The sequence below is a fragment of the Notechis scutatus genome, chromosome Z, assembly GCF_049901735.1.
Source record: "Notechis scutatus isolate UNSWTSFEM ecotype Mainland chromosome Z, rNotScu1.2, whole genome shotgun sequence".
NCBI classification, from domain to species: Eukaryota; Metazoa; Chordata; class Lepidosauria; order Squamata; family Elapidae; genus Notechis; species Notechis scutatus.
Window position 1 is genome coordinate 19,846,448 of NC_142025.1, and position 22,675 is coordinate 19,869,122.

The 22,675-nt window shown below is 34.9% G+C and overlaps 1 protein-coding gene across 7 annotated transcripts in view; it reads right to left on the minus strand.

Moving 5' to 3' along the window:
• Window positions 1-3,977: 3,977 nt before the first annotated feature.
• The window catches only part of WAC (WW domain containing adaptor with coiled-coil), a 47,170-nt gene continuing 28,472 nt past the window's right edge, over window positions 3,978-22,675 (minus strand). For 6 of the 7 annotated variants that reach the window (XM_026672169.2, XM_026672171.2, XM_087945967.1 and 3 more), the window contains 7 exons: window positions 20,599-20,838; window positions 16,454-16,573; window positions 11,638-11,786; window positions 10,776-10,894; window positions 9,072-9,246; window positions 5,864-5,991; window positions 3,978-5,446 (listed from right to left, as the gene is read on the minus strand). In XM_026672169.2, the coding sequence (XP_026527954.2) occupies window positions 5,377-5,446; window positions 5,864-5,991; window positions 9,072-9,246; window positions 10,776-10,894; window positions 11,638-11,786; window positions 16,454-16,573; window positions 20,599-20,838 (1,001 nt within the window). In that variant the 3' untranslated portion in view covers window positions 3,978-5,376. The remainder of the gene's footprint in view (window positions 5,447-5,863; window positions 5,992-9,071; window positions 9,247-10,775; window positions 10,895-11,637; window positions 11,787-16,453; window positions 16,574-20,598; window positions 20,839-22,675) is intronic. The other variant, XM_087945965.1, reaches the window with a different exon arrangement.

The following is a 22,675-nucleotide window of genomic DNA, read 5'->3' on the forward strand; positions in this document are numbered from 1 at the left end:
ATGAATGAATGAGGTTTTTAGCTCATCCTTCATTCAGGAATTCAATGTGATACATATAGTGCTTCCTTCTGTTTTTTCTCCCACAATCATGTACTTTTATGTTATGAATGCCCATACCTTGGAATCTCCATCTTTTGAACCACTAAAAATGGTGATCTTGATCTGGTTGAAAACATCATCTATGTTACATTACATGTAAAAATCAGTTATAAATCAAACAATTATTCACCTTTTCTAGCAAAATGACTTGTTATCCAAATTTATGTTTGCATTGTAAAAATATTTGGGCTGCATGAACAAACATAATTGTGTCCTTTGCTGATATGTAAAATCATATTACTGAAAATTCACTTGCTCTGCAAAAATGACATTGACAAGGTCTTCGAATGGTCATCCATTTGGCAACTCCAGATTTTGGTTAAGAAATGTTCAGTTTTGCATATTGGAAAACAGTATCAGAATGTAAAAGGTAAGTTAGGGGGTACTGATCTAGTACAGAGATCCCCAACACTTGCTCCATGGACTGGTACCAGTCCGTAGCCCATTGGGAACCAGGCCAAGCAAGTGGCAGGTGAGCATGAGAACCTTCATTTCCACATGTGCAGGATTAGGTTGCATGCATGAAACCATCTCCTCCCCTCGCCAGTCCGTGTAGCCAGAAAGGTGGGGCCCACTGATTCAGTAGATAACCCTTATTTTGTTAAGAACTAGGTCTACACTTTATTCTATGAAGTTCTCCTCCCCCCTCCCCCAAATATTGTATTGCTCTCTAGAGCTTACAAAACATTCATTAGGCCAATATTCAATGTTCAAATGTCTGGAATCCTGACTGTATATCGGACATTTAATACCATCAAGTGAGTCCAGAAGTACTTTGCAAGAAGTCTTGGATTCTTCTGTCCATAATGAAATACTTTATGCTACGAGGCTTCAAATTCTTGGTTTGGATAGTGTAGAACTATGACATTTGCAGTCAAACTTAGGGATTGTGTACAAAATTGTACATAATTAACACTTTACCTATAAATGACTTCTTTCTTTTAATCGTTAATACATGCAAACCACTTTAAACTTCGATTTTTGAAACAGAATTGTCAGTCTACCTGATTTCAATTGTATCAGCTATTCATTTTCAGATTTAATTCCAACTTAACTTCTGTGGATCTCACTCCATATTGAAGGGGGCATGTGTAAGTGTGCTGGCATGTTGTCATCCCTGTCACATTTTGATTTTATGTTGTTTGAATTCGAAATTTCTGCTTGACCAATAAAATAGTCTGCAATTCCTGGGATTGGAATTTGCATATATCAGCCTTCCTTTTGCTAGGTTATAATTCTACACCTAATATAGATACGCTAGGCAGGAATGAAGTTCATGTTAGAAAGGCAGATCATGATTCCTCATGATTCCACTAAGGCATCAATTTTAGTTATAATAGCAATAAGAGCACCTAGACATATACTGCTTCACAGTGCTTTACAGCCCTCTCTAAGCAGTTTACAGTCAGCATATTGCCCCAACAATTTGGGTCCTCATTATATCCACCTTGGAACAATGAGTCAACCTTGAGCCTGGTGCGATTCAATCTGCCAAATTGCAGGCAGCTGGCTGCAGTAGTAGTAGTTTGCAGTACTGCCACTGAGTCCATAATGGTAGAAACGACCTTGGGAGTCAGGAGAAATCAGCTATTAGATAAAGAGCAGCTTCTGAGCCTGCAGAAAAAATGGGGGCATAACAGAGAGACAGAGTTGGAAAGGACCCCTTTTTCAAGGACTCAGGACCTCTCTCTGGTTTCTTGGATTATAAAGAAGGGGAAAGAGATGCACTTTTAGTCTTTGAAGATTCTGTTAATTTTACAATAAGGATAGAGCTAGTAATTTTGGGTGTGCTCATCTAGATTACAAAGCTGACATTAAAGAAAATGAGAACAAATGGAGTGAAGCACTACATAATAAAGGAAAAAAGGTTATCCCACAGAATCTGGTGCAACTGGGAAGCTAATTTTAGCTTACAGAGCAGTTGGGACGAAAATTCAATTCTACATTTTTAAAAGCTATCTGAAACTTGTCAATACTTTTGTCTTTAGCGTGCCTGTACAGAGGGCTCAGAAAATTGAAACAGAATTTTATCTTGCCTTCAAAATCAATGCCTTCAGCACGTGACAATTTACTGCTTATAAAATGATCATGTGCTGTTGAGTTGTTGACTGTTAGCGACTACATAGATTTTCTCCACGACAGTCTCTGTCCCTAGCCTGGTTCTTCAGGCCTTCCAATGGTGCATCCATTGACACTAACTGAGTCCATTCACCTTTCTTTAGTTAGTTAGTCATCTTTTTCCATTCCCAGCATTAGAGCCAGGTTTTCCCCTGTCCAGAGGGGAGGACTGCTCAAGTCAGGGTGGGTGGGTGATCGTTTCTTAGCTGTGGGAACCAACGTTATCCGAAGATAATTTCCATAGTCATGTGGCCAGCATGGCTATATGCCAAGACACATGGATCACTGCTAGGTATTTACAAAATATATAATTATAATAAGATAATGGAAAGGCAAACTTGACTGGGCAAATTTGATATCTTAAGGACAATTAGGGGGCAGAAATATTGGGTTGCAGCTAGTAGCTACGTAGGAATTTGTCAAGTATCAACGACTTTTCAAACTTGACAAAGACACATTTTCTAATCTAATATGGTATCCACAAAACCAACATTAAATTTAAAAAACCAAATAATTATAATCCTATTGTCAGGAAGTTTTGCCAACACCTGAAATTATGAGAGATTTTGGAGAGAAACACAAATTGGTGATATTAAGTGATTCCCTGAGATTTTGAACTTTTTTAAATATTAAAAAGGTAATTTGTACTACTAGATAATGCAAGACATGCAATCTCAATCAGAGATTGAGATCTACATTAGTTTTTCTTTGGCCAAAAATCACAATCACAATAACTAGTAAAATTTAAGGAAATAGAGTGCTTAACAGAGGCAATGCGTAGTTGTAGAGATCTAAAGGTTTTTTTTAAAAAATTACTATTTTCCCCCTTACAAATATTTTATATTAGTATCTTTTCAAAAGAAAAATTAAGTAGAACAGTTCGTCCTGAACATGATATTTCTGCATCTTGGTGGACTGCTTTTTTCAGAATGAAAAACTAATTAACGTTTTTCTAGTTAACATCAATTACATGAAAATTTAATTGCCCTACTTTTTCAAGAGAACAGAACAAATCAGTAGAACTTTATAATGGGAAAACTCCTCTTTGCCCTGTGAATCTACTCGAGATCCACAAAGAACAGAACAGCACAAAGAAGCTGACCCATAAACACTGTACACTTCTTTATTGAAACACCAGAAATCAGTGTATTAAACTCTACTTTAACTACATGAATATATTTTCATAACTTATATAAATTATTTCTTACTAATCTGTTATACTGTTGCATTATCACCCACCTAGATGCATTTAATTGTATAAATCAACCAATTTCAATTTTCATAAAGCAAACATGATTTTACGAGATCAGGTTATACATAATACATTTTATGCACTTAAAATAATAAAGTGATTGTAGATTAGTAAACAGTGCTAAAAATAAGTTTGTTTGCTTGTCTGTTTTACAAAAATAGCTTTTTTCTTTTCTGGCTTTAAAACTTTTGGAAATATTACATCTTCTTTGATGTCTCTATCAAGAGAAATCATTTTATAGAGTGTTTTCATTTTACAGTGTGTTATAAAGAAGACAAAAAGGTAAGAACAGATTTACAAGCAAATGAGGAGGTATACATAAATAAGCAGGATTCTGTTTTTCTGAGGCAGTTGCATCTGTGAATGAATTTAAGTTAATACATTAACAGTGGCACAGCTGGTTTGCAAGTTGGTCATATTTCAGCATGACCTAAATTTCTAAACAGACTTTAGGAATGTATGAAGACTTAAACAACAGTTATTAACTTTTTTGGAAAAAAAACCCAAATTTATTTTGTAGTAGCAATAGTTTCTTTTTTATTTTTAATATACTTTAGGAAACAATATACAAAGCTGAGCTTTCCCACCATTTTCAAACAGTGAGACACTCCAATTACACAAAGTCAGCGTTTTGTGATGGCTAAGAACAGCAGTCAGCACCAGACTTGAACAGTTAGCTACAACACAAACATCCTTTCAAATGAAAAGTCATAATAGCAAGACAGGTAAAAACCAGGAGTTAACATAAGACAACTGTTGGGAGGTGTCACTGATCCTTGTTGAATGTCATTAAATATTTTATACACAATTACAACTTTTTTAAACAAAACTTCCCATGAGGACTTATTTTTAATTAAGTAAAAAAAAGTATTCAACAAGAATAGCTTTGATGAAGAATCCCCAAACAGTCTAAATTGTAATATGTTACTGACAAAGGAAAAGAGAACCAGTGGTTTTTTTTGTTTGTTTCTTTGTTTGAAAACGTGTTTATTACAACAGATACAATTCACATCTGACTAGCTTTTTCCTTCTTTCCCTCCCACAACCATGTTGACATGTTCATTGGGCTATTTCCTTATAATCTGAAAAAGGGATGTACTTTCAAATACATATGCCCAGTAGTAGTATCAGTCCATTCTTTCAGGGTGCAAATGGAAATACATTTCAATAATTTATACAAACAAGTGGGTTATGCTCAATCACTGCAATTTTAAGCTACTGTACACAGGAATGAAAAGATTATAGAAAAGTGCCATAGCAACAGTGCCTTATGAAAGGAAGAAATTAGAAGAATTAAAAAAAACTAATAAAATCCAATCTAAGAATTTAAAAGGAAAATGAACACAGGAAATTAAAAACACTGCTCTGTAAAACAGAAATGGAAAAGCACTGCTGTTTATTAGGTGCAAGTGTGGAAACAGTTGTTTCATGATATTTTGTACGTTATCCTAACTGCTTCAAACTGTTGCAGCTTTGAGACACAGATCACCTGGCACTTGCATTGTATTTCAGGAAATGCAAGATTTCTGAACCATAAATTAACTTAAAAAAAGAGAGAGCTAATTTTGCAGACAGGTTTACATGTAAAAGGCTAGGTATTTAGCCATCTCAGCATTGATTAGTTTTGGATGTCTAAGCTCTGATACACATGGCTTCCCATGGCTTCACTCTACAAAACATATTTACAACGTGAAGAATACATCTACAAGAAATCTACATTTCAAGGGTTTTACAAATCATTCTTGTATTTTCCCCCAATGACTTCCTTCCTTTCCACTTTCCCATGTTATTTTGTATTGCCCAACTCAACAGTCCAAAGTCTACTCAAATGCAGCTGAAAAAAGTTAAGCCTGGGCAACTAGTTTTACAGTCTTGTACTTAAAACCCATGTGCAATTATTGAATATTTCACACCATGAAGGAATTCTGATTCTTTAGTTTTTCAAGTTCTTTAATTTGTTGTCTCAAAAAGAGTATCCTATAAAAGAAAATAATATAATTAGCATCTAAGATTCAAATTGATTCTTCAATAATATGTTATACTGTGATAAACACAACTAATTTATGTTTTTAAAAAACTTTTTTTTTTTTTAAAAAAAAAGGATAAAATTCTTGGGCCTGGAAATGGTTGACCTACCTTAATGGTACACATAATGGACTAAATTATTGTTCAAGATCCGGAGCACACAAGGGTACCTTCAGTAGTTCAACGGCTGTGGAGGGAGGTATTATGCCTGTTTCAGTCAGTATCATTCTGGTGTTAAATTCTAATTCTAAATCTTCCTAGCCCTTGACTGCACTAGGGAATTGTCCTACATTTATATAAAAGTTGTACAAACAAACATAATCGAAAATTTAGCAAATCAGAAAAATGCACCCAAAACAAATAATTTACCTTTGCTCACGCAAAGTTGCTTGAATTTCACATACTCGAACTAAAGATCTTAAGTTTTTTAATTCAGTACAAGTTTCAGACATATGGACACTTCCTGTATTATGAGCTTCTTCACGCAATCTTGATGCCTAAAGAATAAAAAGCAACTATTCAAAAATGTATTTCATTTATTAAACAATTTAGACAAAAACAAATACCTATAAAAGATTACCGTATTAGTGAAAAAATGTCTATATGTTTAGCAACATGAAATGCAGTTGCGGGGGGAAAAACAATTTCTTGGCATCCATAAAATAACAATTTTCAACTTTACCATATGACAACAATCTAGACTTCAGCCTATTTTTCATGAAGGTTTACATCTTTTTTGAAGTTTACCTTTTTTACTAGCTAAACCATTTAATTTTCAGTCAATACAAAACTATAGTGGAGTATCATTGGTTGTAATAAGGGAAAACTGTTTCAATGTTTTTATTCATTATGGGTAATTACATCTATGAACAATTCTCAGAATAATGAGAACCATTACTTAAAAGTATTTCGCATTCTGAATTTCTCACAAGAAAAAAATGAAAATCTAATAATTCTAACAATTATAAGTTTTTTTTTATTAAAATAAGAATCCTTCCCTTAAAGACTGAGTATGTAAACTCTCTTTCCATACTTATTACGTCTGCAATGCTGAATGAGAACTAGAATCCTAAAAATAAACAAAACATACAAAGCCCTAAACTGTTGTGTTAAGGTACTGTATTGTGATACTACTCTGACCTGCCAACTGCAGTAGACTCTTAGACTATTAAAAATAATGTTAATTTACTAACATAAAGCAATTGTAATTATTCTCCTATCACCCAATATGTTCTCCAATGCTAATAAATAAAATGTAAGTCTGCTGCAATCACTGTTTGTTTTATTACATTTACTTGGCTAATATGAAGTAAATCTTAAATTCTCAAATTCTGAACTGAACAGGCAGAGCCAAGGCAAAATACTGTAAGGAAGACTGTAAAGCCAGACTCTGAAAAGATAACATATTATTATTATTGAAATGAAGTCAGCTGTGTAATTTTGAGCCAGGCATTCTATCTCAGCCCAACCAATCTCATTAGGCTCTTGTGGGGAAAATAGAAGGAAAGAGCTTCACCTGTACAAAATAAAAGATTCAAAAAAAGAAAAGAAAATATGCACAAAAAGTCAAGTATTATAGTTGGAAATCAAGGATATATAGATAAGCAGAAACCTAGCAAATGTCACAATTTCTATTACTCAAACCCCTATGACTAATGCAACTACATATTGCAAACAAAGGTTTAAGCCCAATAACCTACCTTGCCTTTTTCCAAGTGAACCACCTTCCTAACTGCCAAGCTGTACTACCAGAAAGAATAGATATCTCTCTTCCCATCTCCTTCTGAATTCAAGCAATCCCCTCATGACATAAAATTTTTAATTATTGTAGTTTTTGGATTGTCACAGAGAATTTACCCCGTTCAATCCAATCCCTTGATCAGTCAAACAAATTCAAATTAAATAAATAGTAACAGATCATTGTCCATCCTCTCAGTACATTCAGTACCTTACCTCCTTCCTGAGTAACTGGATCTACTGTTAAAATACTCTTTAAAAAGAAAGCTTAGGTAGAAAGTCCTTAGGAAATGAGAAACTAAAAGTTTGGATAAAATCACATATGTCCCCAGAATCTGTTTTCCTCTTGAGCCTTCCAGATGTAGTCCACATATTTCCTAGAGTAAACTTTTCAGAATAGTAAATAATTTGCTATGATTCAGGAATGTTCTGGTTCTATGGCATAACAAATTAATCTCAAAACTTCCAAACTTCCAAATCAATGTTTCCTGAAATATTCTGGGAGATTTATACATTTAAGTAAAAAGCACAGTTGTAAACCATTCTAGCTGAGAGGAAAAAAAAAACAGAAAAAGGACAGTGCCTATTGAAAAACCTAAAGCTTACTAAACATCTAAAAACAAGTCAATATTCATGCAATAAGGAAAAGGAAGTTAAACCAAGTCAACAAAAAAGAACACATGCAAATAACCCAGAATTATAAAGATGGCATCTGCCTATAGCTTAAAACGAAATAAAACTTGGCTAACAATAGTATTAAAGACTTCCTAAGGTACATTTGAAATAAATTAAGAATCAGTATATTAATTGCTGATATATAAAGATGAATGCGAAATGCAGAGATAAGAAAGAGAAAGCAAAACTATTAAAGTTATCACACAAAGAAATGACAGACCAATTTAGGACAAATATTTCAAAGTGGGACCTTTAGTACAAATGTTGGTACATGTCATAATCCTGCTCAGTATTTGAGAAATGCTAAAAATAAATGGTTAAGATTTAGCTAATAATACTTATATTAAGCTATGAAATATACTAACTAGGTTCATATTACATTGAATCAAAATTTATTTCAATAATCACAGCTTAGGGTTAAAATGAGGGATTGTTGGTGCTCAGAGCTTAGTACTTTTCTTGCATACATTTTATTACCCAAACTAGATAACATCATGTTATTAGTTTGTTTCTGTCTCATGGAAGTTCAGCCAATTATTATCTAATAAATCTTACTTAACTAAATTATATTATATAGCATTACATACAAACACAGCAATTATATGATCCTATTATTAGTATGGGCTTAAAGATTTTATTATACACACACACACATCAGATTTTATCTGATGATAAAATGATAGATAGATAGATAGATAGATAGATAGATAGATAGATAGATAGATAGACAGAGTTCATTTAGTGATCGTCCAAAGTTACTATGGCATTGAAAAAAGTAATGTACAACCATTTTTGTCCTTATGGCTATTGCAGTATCCCCATGAGTCATGTGATCAAAATTCAGGTGCTTGGCAACTGACTCATATTTATGACATTTCCAGTGTCCCAGGGTCACATGATCATTTTCTGTGACCTTCTCACAACCTAAGTCAATAGGGAAGCCAGATTCGCTCAACAACCATGTTAGCAACTTGACTTTGGTGATCCACTTAACAACCATGGCAAGAAAGGTCTTAAAATGAAGCAAAACTCATTTAACAATTGCTTTGCTTAGTAACAGAAATTTTGGTCTCAATTGTGGTCATAAGTCAAGGATTACTTGTACACAAAAATTCTAACAGAAATGATCTATAACACACAAGAAAACCACTGAATGTATATTCACCTGCTTTTCTGCATGATCTGCAGGCCATCCTTGGACATGCTTTATAAGATTCTCATTGAAATGGCCTGCTAGTGTAGGAGTTAATGAACACGTAGGCCGTCCAGATGCATTTTGTGGTGCTGTTGTATTTGAAGCACTTGTATTGGAGGTATGATTTGGACCAGGAGATGGACTACTGTAAAAGAAAGAAAGAAGTGTGTCACTGTCACATTAATTCATATAATTTTCAAATCTTCTATCTGTAATATATTTCTTTTTCCTACTACTCTGCCAGCCATTAATGGATATGGGTTTATATTAAAATGTATACACACAAATTTATGCAGGTTATACTGAATTATTTCAACAATCACTGACATAATTTAATAATAAAGTGTTGATTTTAAACATTGACTATCCTTAAAGAATCACCAAAGGAATAAAAGTTGTTAAACTACATGTTTATTGTATACCCTGCTTTACATACATCTTTAGTGTGAATAGTTGAAGAATAGTGTTTTTTTTATTTATTCCATTTAGAGCTTTTTGAATTGGAGTGCCATAGCAATAGCAATCATAATAGTGCTTAGACTCCATAGTGCTTTACGGTCCTCTCTAAGCATTTTACAGAGTCAGTAAATTGCCACCAACAATCTGGGTCCTTATTTTACCAACTCTGGAAGGATGGAAGGCTGAGTTAACCTTGAGCCGGTCAGGATCAAACTCTTGGTGGTGAGCAGAGGTTAGCCTGCAATACTACATTCTAATCACTGCGCCACCATTATATAGAAATATTGATACTAAAAGAAACAGAAACAGCAGCCAAAAAAGCAGTTTTAGAAAACTATCTCGACTTACATATAAGAAAAAAACATTACCATCTATCAAATTGCTGTTTGTCTGAAGGATACATATTTATTATTGTTAACTCCAGCATCCACCTTCTTTCTCTGAGAAAGAGTTGGGAGAAGGTAAAACATGTGGCTTAATAAGATGTGTAGTTTCTTTGAAATGTTTTTAAGTCAAATTGTCTCTTAGGTTGTACAACAAAGTTTGTGTTCATGAGTTACTTTAGACCCAGTTTACTATAGAATGAAGGTGATGGGAATTATTTTTATAAAAATCAAGGAAAATATTCCTCTATCATATTTTTAAAATCTTACATAGTTCAGATATTTTCAACTATGTAGTTGTCCAAATAAAAGTGGAACCTGAACATTTATTATATTGTTTGGAAACAAATGAAATTGTTCTTATAAATTTGATAATTCGGTGTATTTTCATTCTGCATTTTATCATTAGCAATATTTGGGCTCAAAGCTGAAAATGTTTCTGATTCAATAGAATCCAAATGTTTAATATAAGATTGCGCAAAGCACTTAGACAAATTCCTTTCTTTAGGTCCAGCTTAATGATCCCCTGTTCATCAAGCCAATTTGTGCCATGTAAGAAAAAGGTTAACAGATATTGGTGGTTAAATTGTAAATTTAGCAATATGATTAGTAGTCTGCAGGAGAGCTATTTCTTCTAAGAAACAGAATGTTCCAATAAGAAAATATAACATCTACAATTATTATTTTTGCAGTGCATAATCCAAACTTTAATTTAAAAACTCTGAGTAAGATATGTAGATGAGAAAGCATGCCATCAAAATGAGTATATAATATAATCAACATTTCTAGTGCAATGCATGATGAAATCAATACTTCACTAATGTAAATTTACCTTGAACGCTGAAGACTTCGAGGAGAAGCAGGTTCATGACCTTGTGGTTTGTCAGCAACCACAGGCTGCTGAGACGTTGACTGTAAAACTGGTCCTTGCTTAATACCTGAAGTAGTAACCTGAAGTTCAAAACTTTATTAGATATCCACATTTGTTCAACAGAATGTCCTTCATCAATATTTATGGCAGAATAAAATTACCCTACTGTTATATAATACTGGGACTATTAGCTAAATCAATAACAAAATAAAACTTGTCCTGAGATGATGTGACTCATTCTGATAAGCAACCTAAATGCAGCAAGAGCTGTTTAACATCATGATTTCTTGGTTTGCTGTAGCAAGTCATCTGTTTAGCTCTCTTTGGCAGCATACTGGGAATACAAGAGCCTTAGGAACATTCATTCAATCACCAATTAAGACCTATTTGGTCTGAATAATTACTGATTCAATGTTAGCTAGAGAAGCTACATGAACACAAAAAGTAGTCAGCTGGAGTCTATATAACAACCTTGCTTTAACCATTGTCAAAGGTTATCAACTAAATGTTGTTGAGAATGTTTAAAATATGCAGATGACATTGTGGTGAAACTTTTAAGAGAGAGATTTCAAGATCTAGACATAATATGCTGAAATTAATAGAATAAAATTTAATAGAGGGAAATGTAAAGTCCTGCACTGGGGTAAGAAAAATTAAATTATATGCATACAATGTGGAAGACCAAGTTAGCAACTTTTTAAAAAAAGGTTTTGGGTATCCTTGTCAACTACAAGTATAAACCAGCATGTGATGATTTATGATTCCATGAATCTACTGGAAACTAACAATAATAGAGTTATATTCTTACAATATTAAAACTTACCTTTGGCTGTGATGATACAGGAGGTGTACTAATCAAAGGTTTCAAAGGAACTGTGTTAGTCTGAGGCGTACTTATTCTTGGAGATACATATGATCTTGGTGATGAAGCATCAGATGTTAAAGACATTGGGGACTGATTAGATGGCTGAGCTGTAAATAAAATCATAACAGTGATTTATTGTTCTTGAACGAGTATTTGTAAAGAAACAGTATTTTTATGACAGTTAAGTCAGGCAACCCTATAAATAAATTTATATTTATTAACAAAAATAAGGTCAAAGGAGGTATTACTGCATCAATCAGTGAACCTTTTTATGGTCACAAAGCAGCAAATTTACTTCATCAAAGAATGAAAATTTGACATTGACAAGGTACACACAGCTATTTGTGCCGCAACAATAAGAGGGATTTAGAAAGAACTAGATAACTCATGTCCTGTTTAGTCAGTTTCAATAATATTTTCTTAACTAAGTAAAGAAACAGAATGCTCAGGGCTAAAAAGCAATGGGAGCAGGAGAGATTTTCTATCAACTTTCCTATTGAGTTCCCTTGTGTGGAAGCTAGTATGGAGCATCAGAAACCTTTCCTTCCTTATCTCCTCTCCTTTGAATTCCTGCTGGTTTCTCCTTTTACTTTGCTTGTAGAAAGCTTGCAGGGAAAAAGTCATAGGGGGAAGCCAGAATGAAGTTGCAAGCCTAAGGCTGCTACTGGATAGGAAGAAATGAGGATTGAGAGACATGGGAAACTGTCTCAGAATGTTGAAAATGAAGATCACATGATCAGCAGCTCATAGCACTGAAGCAGCCACAACTCCTCCAAATTTCATTCCCTCAGAAGCCATGTATCCCAGATTTTATAAGTTGTTAGTCCATTTGGGATATCTCAGCTGAAAAATTATTATCCTATGATGCATTGTTTCAACCAGTTTAAAAGTTATGACAATAAATGTTTTAGTAATATATAGGTAATTAGTTTTCAACAGACATTGGGGAACCAAGAAGTACATAAATTGCAGCAAATAAATAAGCAGACAAATACATTCACTGATCTATGCTTAGCTTTTTATGAGAGCTATCTCCTAAGTTTAACCTAAAAAACTAAGGACCGCACACAATATATAAATATCAAATTTCTTCTTGCATATTGTACTAACCATATTTAGAAAACAGAGATAGACAAAACCTTATCTACTCAAAACACTGAGCCATAGGCAGTATGTACCAAGATTGAAAATCTGGGCACAAACCTGAAGTATAGGTAGTCCTTGATTTATGACAATTGAGCCCAAAATTTCTGTTATTAAGCAACACCGTTGTTAGATGAGTTAATAAGTTAAGTAAATCTGGCTTTTCCATTGACTTTTGCTTGTCAGAAAGTCACAAAAGGTGATCACATGAACCAACGACACCACAACCATCATAAATAATAACCAATTGCAGAGTCCAAATTTTGATCATGTGACCTTGAGGATGCTGCAAAGTATATGAAAAACAATCTTAAGTAACTTTTTAAATGCCACTTTACTTTGAATTGTCACTAAATGAATAATTGTAAATTGAGGATTGTTATAATAAGGACTTCAGATTATCTTCTGTCTCCTCTGCTTATCTTGATATAAGACCTTTTTCAACTGGTAAATTTGAATTTCTCTCTAGTTTTGCTGCAAATAAAACATTACAATGGAATATGTGAGGTAAGATAAACATGACTTGGCTTGACTTCAGCTATTATTTGGCCTACTGAAATCCTACAAGTACTGAGATTCCTGTACTTAATGATACGAGGTATGTATATTTACAGGTAGGTATGTATGTAAAATTTATTTATGAAAATATTAACAATATTGGATAATCCTGGTTTAATTAAAGTGGATGCTTTTAATGGAAACATTAAGAGGATTTCCTATATCCATGGTAGTAAACCTTTGGCACGTGTGCCGGAAGTGGCACGCAGAGCCATCTCTGCCGGCACGCAAGCCATTGCCCTGGATTTGATCCGCTGAGCATGCGCCTCCTTCCTGCAAGCCAGCTGATTGTTGGGTATCTGCATTATGGGTGCGGGCACACGTGCGCATGCACACGCTTTCAGCATGTGACGACGAAAAGGTTAGCCATCACTGTCCTATATTATTGCTAGGCATCAACTCAACCCCATGGAAGTTATTTTAACATTCTTTTCAAACTGAACAATAAAACAAAGCTGATATATTTCTCAAATGCTTCTTGCAATTTTGGTGAGCTAAAGTATTAATTATTTAGTTGAATTGGTACATATGTTATTTCTACTTTTCACAATAGCTTTAATTTTGAAGAACTTCTAAAGTGAAATCTTTTAAAGGAAATGTATGAATCTGATAGTAATTATAAAATCTGTGGAATAATGAGCTTAAATTTTCTGGTAAACCTATGGAGAAATCACTTTAATAATTACTTCTCTATTATTTTAAAATGAGATTGATACAAAGAACATTTCTTAACATAATATAAATCAGATACAATCTGATATATATGCTGGTGTAATTGCCTAAAAATGGACATCTACATAGAAACAGTAATTCACATGTCTGAGCCAGTTGTAACTGCCAATTTAGGATTGAAATAAATAGGGGAGACAAGGTTTTTAATCAATTTTTTCTGTGTTATGAATAGCTATATTCCTAGTATTTTAAATTTATGAAAATATGTAGAAATATGATTTTTAGGGCATAAAGATTGACTGATATAATGGTATACAAAATTGGAAGGATAAATCTAAACTGGTTTGCAGCAATAGATCATGTTTGAGTCATTTAAATTAGTTTTTGGGGCAGGATAGTATGCAACGTGCATGTGCTTTTTTTGCCAAAATGGCAAGGAGAAAACCTTGCAACAATATAGTCAAAGTATTTTCAAATTATTTTGTTTACAATATCACTTTCCATGACTCATTATTCTTTAATATTTAATATTCATCTTGAAGCTATATTGTTAATAATGTTGTGTATACTTTTCAAGTAATCCTCAGTTAATAACTTCTTATTCAGTGACCATTCAAAGTTGTGATTGTGCTGAATAAGTGGTATCTATTACTGGTCCTCCATATTCTAACTGTTGCTGTGCCCCCATAGTCACTTGTTCATGAACCAGGCACTTGGCAACCAGTTTATACTTAGAATGGTCACAACATCCCACGGTCACGTCATCACCATTTGTGACCTTCCCAGGTCCAGCCAGGTTGCATATACCTCTGAACAGATATATTTTTCATATATCATCAGCCCTTTGAGGTAGACTTGGACCAAAATTCAACAATTATGAACATTAGTACCATTTGTATTACAATGTTAGAGAAATAGAATTTTGCAAGCCTTTTTCTTTTTACATTCCAGAGAACTTATGTGGGCCAACTCTGAGGTGCTTACTCAAATTACATTTCCACTGGACTCAGGTTTTGCTTATCTGACCATTGTCTAGACTGCTGTCTCTCAAGGTTACTCAAAAAGCCCATTACACATACAGAGCAAGTTTTGATTTCAATGTTAAAGAGGATTTCTAATGATAACCAAGAATTGACCTATATTACACATATGTCACAGATCCAAGACAGGATATACATCTTCACAAGCAGGGTGTGGCCATTGGACACACAGAGATTACCCAACTGCTCCTTCTTAGAAAAGATCTGATACTTTTAAAACAACAAGAAGAACTTCAGAAATTATGAATTGATGCTGAGAAAAGCAGCATCAGTAGTCCACAGACTCCAATTAACATTTGGAAATTTCCAAGAAGTTGGAATAGTCCAGTTAACTGAAGCGAAGGAAATCTCTGTTTCCAGACTATATTCTATTTCTGGTAGAAATGGGTATATAACAAATAACTGGGAAATTGCATGAAGATTAATTTTGTTTTCATGTTGTACTAAGTCAAACTTTTAAGTCTAATATTCTTATTCCTATTTTAAATTATAAAAGTGTTTCTTATTTGTAAATAAAGTACACAGAACACGTCTTCTCTAGAAATTATTTTGTACTTGGTAACGTTAATTTGAACTACCTAATAACTTTAAGGTTGCATGGGCACAAAGTATGATGCATTTATAACAAACTAGGGCCCTCTGGTGGCCTGCTCTGTTCTTTAAATTTATTTTATCCCTAATTGTTAATTATTCAACAAAATTAATAGGACACATGAAATTCAAAATACTTTAGTACAAGGCAAAAATATACTTTACGTGCCTTTGAGTCTTGATTCTTGCTAATTGCTTACAAAGTTCATTAAGTTTTCTTGCCAAATCAAGAGTGATTTGCCGCTACTTTCTTCCTAGGCTGAGAACATTTGACTAGCTCAAAATCACCAAGTTGGCTTTGTGCATAAGGCAGAACCAGAATCCACCTAGTTTCCAGCCTCGGCCTTTACATCAAACTGACTCTCTGCTCATTATTAATTTTAAGTATTCCCCGTCAAAATATTATATGGAACAAAACAAAACGTCAAAGGGTAATAAATAATATAATCACAAATGCAAATCAAGCCAAACAGTTTGGAAAATGGTAATTTAGTTGTCAGTGGATAATCAGCAGGACAATTGTTGGATAAAATTATTGCATAAAATAATACACTGTTATCCTTTCCATTACTGAATATATTTATTATTCTGGATGCTATAAGAGGATTGATCATTTCCCACAATTTACCTCAGATAAACATACATAGATACAAACAGTACTTCACTAGAAAGTAACATTTCATTAATTTGGCAATTATAGTTCATCGGTCAAGCTCACATGAAATACAAGACAACTTCACAAAGATAGCAACAAGAAGCATCCAGATTACCTTGTGTAGAAAGCTGTGTTGCTTGAGTAATCAGAGAACTTATATTAAAAGATGGTCCGGCAGTGAGAATTTTATGAAGAATGGACTGTAGAGAAGCTTGTGTCACAGCAGCTGTAAGAACTAATATACAAATAAAGATTATGGAAGTGTTATTCTCTAAACCAATGCATGTTAAATTGTTTTATACATTTATGATAAACTTAGTAATTGAATAGACACAATGATTTTCCCTCTCCTTCTGAAAGCTTAAATATACATGTCACTAGTAGTTTCTTCTTGAAAATATCTGATTGGTCTCTCAAGTCAGTAAAAAAAACTTGCTTTGGTTCTCTCTCCTGTTATCTTCACTGTAGTATGGTATCATCTATCTCACTATCCTTTGTTATTCCCCAAAATTTGAGAAAGATCAAGATCATTCAATTGTTATTAGGATTCATTAATTTTCAGAAGGATGCAAACACAGGTAGTCTTTGGTAAATGATAACTTGTTCAGCGACTGTTCAAAGATACCAAAGCACTGAACAAGTGATATTTATCACCAGTTCTCCAAGTTGTGGCCATCACAGCACCCCTGTGGTTATGTGATTGTGATTCAGGTATTTGATAACTGTTATACAATTTTGATGATTGCAGCATTCCACAGTCACATGATGCATGAATGCCTGTAACAGTCATGTGACTGCCAATTATGACCTTCACTGACGGTTTCCAACAAGCAAAATAAATGGGGAAGCTGGCAGGAAGTTGCAAGTTGTGACCACATGACATCATGCTTAACAGTGCATGATTCACTTAAATACTATAACTGGAACTGTCATTGTTCATATAGAGCAGTCTTTTTTTTTTTTTTGCTTTTTGACCACATTACTTAGCAACACAATTCCCAGTTCAAATTATGATTGTAAGCTGAGGACTATTTGTTTCTATATTTAGAAATAAGTCCTACTGAATTCAATGGTGATTACTCCCAGGTAAATAATTCCAATCTCTTAACTGATAAAATGAAAATATGAAATAAAATATTCCTTATCTAAAATGCTTAGTTTTCTATTAAACTGATGTCAAACAATCTACTATACAAAGAAAATGTTACAAAAACCTGACCTGATTTTAGCAGTGATAGCAGATATACACATCAGAGACCCGAGATTTCTACCCAACATCAGTGAAGAAATAGAATGTTTGTAAAGAGAGCAAATAATGTATAGTAATAATAATGTATAGTAATATTTCAACACTCCCTGATCCTCAGTTGCAAATGCTTCTCTCTGAACTATTTTAAAGTCATATGCTCTCAGACACTCTCTGAATGAAAAAGTCAATTAACAAAATGATCCCAATACCTTCCCAATGAGGAAAACTATTTAGGGATCTTTTTAGTTTGGAAGAAAGGTGATTAAGAGAATAAAATAATAACAGACTTGGAGGTCTTCTAGTCCAACCTTTTGCTTGAGCGGGACACCCTATACCTTTTCAGACAAATGGTTGTCCAATCTCTTCTTTAAAAGAACACCCACAACTTCTAGAGGAAGTCATCTCACTGATTGTTTCAACTGACAGGAAAATTTCCTTGGTTCTAGATTGATTCTCTCCTTCTTTAGTTTCCATCTATTGCTTCTTGTCCTGTCTTCAGGTACTTTGGAGAATAGGTTGACCCCGTCTTTGTGGCAACACTTAGATATTGGAACACTGCTATTGTATCACCCCGTCCCCTCCAGTCCCCTAATCGTCTTTATTGTTTTTCTCTGCAATTTTTTTTGAGTCTCAATATCTTTTTTATATTATGCCGACCAAAACTGGATGCCATATTCCAAGTGTGGAATGCCATATTCCAAGTAACAAGGCATTATAAAATGGTATTAACATTTCATGTGATCTTGATTCTATCTCCATTAATGCAACCTAAGATTGCATTGTTTTTTGGCAGCTGCAGCACAGTGCTGGCTGATATGTAAATAAATAATAGTCCACAAAGATTCCAAAATCCCGCTTCCAGTTACTAGTATTGAGCCAGATGCCACAGGCTTGTAAGTCTGTAGTTTCCTGGATCCATTTTTTTTCAAGATCAGAGCTACATCAGCCCTTTTTCAGTCATATGGTAGCTCCCCAGTACTCCACAATCTTTTGAAAAATATGGTCCACTGGTTTTGAAATCACGTCTGCCAATTCCTTCAGAATCCTGGTGATTTGAACATCTAAATCAGGGCTGTCTAACTCGCAGCTCATGGGCAGATGCATCATGTGTTGGCCACACCCATGTCCGGTTTAGCAAAGGGGAAAATACTCTCAATATGTCACATGATGACGCAGTGATGACGCAAGTTGAACAGCCCTGATCTAGATGGATAGGTGTTCTCTTACCATTTTCTTGGTTATTTTGACTTGCATTCTTAATCTGCATTTTGCAAAGGTTTTTTTTTTTGAAGTGTTGGACTTTTTTTCCTTTTTGTGTAAAGACAGGTACAAAAAATGAGTTAAGCAGTTTTGCTTTCTCCCTATCACCTTCTCTCTCACAGTCCAATTGTTTCCTTGACTTTTTTTTTATATGTTGAAAGAAGGTGGTTGGTGGGGGGGTACTTTTTGTTATTGTTTTGTTTTCTTTATTTGTTAGTTTTGATTTTTGTTGCAAGCCTTAGTTCATTTTTAGCCTCAGCTTTCCTGACTTCGTATTTGAAGGTTTGGGATATTTGCTGATATTCTACCTTAGTCATGTGCCCCTCTTTCCATTTTTTTATACTTGTCTTTTTGTCTCTCAATTTATCAGTGAGTTCTTTGTGCAGCCATGCCAACTTCCACTGAGCTCTCTTATTTTTCTTCTTCATTAGAATCATACTACCGTATATGCCGGCGTATAAGACGACCCGGCGTATAAGACGACCCCCAACATTTCCACTCAAAATATAGTTTGTTATATACTCGCTTCCCTCTTCCGTACGCCTTCCACTTTTGCACTTTTTTTTTTTTGAGGCACTTTTGTGCACCGTGGAAACGAATCCCGTGAAGCCGAAAGGAACAGCCAGCCTTCTCCCAGCTCCCAAGGAAAGCAGGCTCGCACCGCCCGGGCTCCGCTGAGGTATCCGGCTGGGGCTGTCAGGAGTTGTTACCGCTGGCGCGGCTCCGTGGCTCCAGTCCCGCGTTGCCTCGGGAAGGGAAAGGCAAAAGGAAGAGCCGCAGCGGCGCTTTGCAATGGCAGCAGCGGCTCCTGGTTTTGCCTTTCCTTCCCGAGGCAACGCGGGACTGGAGCCGCGGAGCCGCGCCAGCGGTAACAACTCCTGACAGCCCCAGCCGGATACCTCAGCGGAGCTCAGGCGGTGCAAGCCTCGCTTCCTTGGGAGCTGGGAGAAGGCTGGCTGCTCCTTTCGGCTTCACGGGATTCTGCTTCCACGGTGCGCAAAGTGCCTCAGCCGCGGGCAGCCGCAGTGTGCTTCCCAATTACTATTTGCCGGCGTATAAGGCGACCCGGCATATAAGACGACCCCCAATTGGAGGCATGTTTTTCAGGGCAAAAAAGTCATCTTATACGCCGGCAAATACGGTAGATTAAAATAGGTTCAAAGGGGATAGGAAGTTTTTTTTTCTCATAAAAAACTAGAACTAGATTCATCCAATGACACTGACAGAAGTACATGAAAAGCAAGCAAAATTTATGTGCAGGATATTAAGTGGCCTATGTATTTGTTAATCTTCTGAATTCATCAACATATATAGTAGTTATTAGCTTTGGTGGCTTTAAAAAGATATTGGATAATACACGGACAACAGACTTATTAATTTATCTTGAAGATATAGTTAGCAAAAATGAGAAGTAAAATAATGTCTATATATAGACCCTTGGCCATTTCTAATGTTTTAAGATAGACACTAGGTGTTTAAGAGGGAAAAAATACGAAGAAGTGTTTTTTGTAAGATAATCAAAAGTAGGATTCAACTTTAAGTTCTGATCCCTTTCATACAATTCTTCTGGAAATATTGGATTCAAAATCTGTTTCCAAGTATTATAGAGCATTATCTTAAGTAATACACAGTATAATTAACCAGACTAATTTATATACTAATTTATTGTAATACTGTTATCTTCTATATAAAAGTAGAATTCCCCAATCAATACTTTTGGATAATTAAAAAAATACAAAAAAACAACCTACCTTCATTTATTTTGGCTATATCTACGCTAGAATTATTAAGCTGCAAGGTGGCTTGAAGAGCAGGCAGTAATTGTCGAAGCAGATTGGGATCCTGAAGTAATGGAGGAATTGGTGATTGTGAGACAGGTGAAACTGGGACAGTAGAAGCAGATGAAGCTGGTGCAGAAGATAAATTTAATCCAGAAGCAGATGATGTAGAAGGAGTTGTACAGGTGTGGGATAGAGACTTGTCCAAAGATTCTGAAAATGAGAGGGGAAAAGTTGTTTTTTCAAAAAAAAAAAAAAAAAAAACCTGCTAGCACCTACCATGTATCAGTTATAGAAAATTGGATCCCCACCCCTTCATAAGGTATCACCATGAGTTAGGTTTTAAGGAAATAAAATTGCATTCCCCAAAATATGACATCTTGTCACTATTTGTGCCTCTTCTGCTACCTTATAAGTGCTCCAGGGAGGGGTATAAAAAATAGTTTGACACATTATCAATTTGTCAATTACTATTCTAAAATTTTCACATGACTGAACTTTAATTTCCTTAAAGTAGTTAACCAAAGAAAATAATGTAATTGAATTAACGTTCAACGTAAAACACCCATTGCATGACAATGAATTTATACAAGCAGAAAGCAATAACAACCTAATCTGAATATAGCATCAAGGAACAGCAACATCTATATAAAATCATTGACTGAATAAAAACAGAAGCTCATTTGATCAGATAGTACCAAAGCTTTAAATACATAAAATATGAGCAAATTCTTATTTTATTGAATATTTTGCTCTTTTGCCTTTTTGAAAGTTTATAAATCTCTTCGTTTCACTAAGATGAGTGGTGTGGAGGCCCAGTGGTAAAGACACTTGCCTCCCACTTGGAAAGTTTCTTTCTGCCCTAGGAGAGAAACATCTGCCTCTTCCTAGAAATGAACTAATTCTAGGAAGAGGCAAATGTTTCTCTCCTAGAAATGAACTAATTCTAGGAAGAGGCCAATGTTTCTCTCCTAGGACAGAAAGAAAGGTCTTTCTTTCAAGGTTTGAGAGTCAAAATATATCAGGAAAAATTAGAGGAACTGAACACGTACAGCCTGAAGGACAGAAAGGAAAGGGGAACATGATTCAAACCTTTAAATATATATAGGATATGAATAAGATTCTAAAAGGGTGTCTTTTCAATATTAAATAAAAATCAGGAACACAGGGACACAACTTCAAACTGATAGGAATGAAAGTTAGATTGTTTTACTTCACAGACAGAGAATACTGGAAGTATGGAACCAACTCCTAGTGTAGGTAGTGGACCAATCATCATTAGCTATCCTAACATGGTTAGGATAAGCACATGCCCATCATCCAACAAAAATTTAAAAATAAAATTTAAAAAATGAATTAAAAATTAAAAAAACTGAAGGGCCAGACTTGATAGACCATTAGGTTTTATCTGCCACCAATTTTCCATGTTTCTAAGGTTCATTAAATATTTCAAAGTACTTGCTTCATTTCCTCCATAACCATATGAAATTATTTCAATCACACTTTTATGTAGGATACTCTATCAAATCTAATTAATGGCCAGGGCAAATTTATCATTAGTATTAATGCTATTAAAGCTGCAATTCTGATCATCAAATCTTACTACATTACTAGTTAAGTTTCTTTGGCCCAATAGGTAAATTTCAGTGGTTTCAAACGAACCTATTTTACAGAACATGCAGAAGAGTTTCATTTCCTGAGCTTTCCCACTGTCAATAGGAGTTCCTCCAGACAGTCTTCTGGTTGCGCTTCCTTCGCCGACAGACTGAAGACCGCGATTATGCAAGGCTTTGATCCGTGCTCTTCCCGTCGGAGGGCTCCGACAGGAAGAGCCAGAACCACCCTGGTGAAGAAGGGAGAGACCACCAGCAGGGTTGAGGGGAGCCGCATCTCCCCTCCCTGGCTAGGCATACTCCCTCCGAAGACAGGCTGTAGCGGTGGTTAATATGGCCACCCTGAAGGAGAGCTAACTGGGAGAAAGATCGTTCTGGAGCGGTGAAGAAGAGGACAGTGTAAAGACTAGGCTAACTAGGTGCAACATTTGGATACA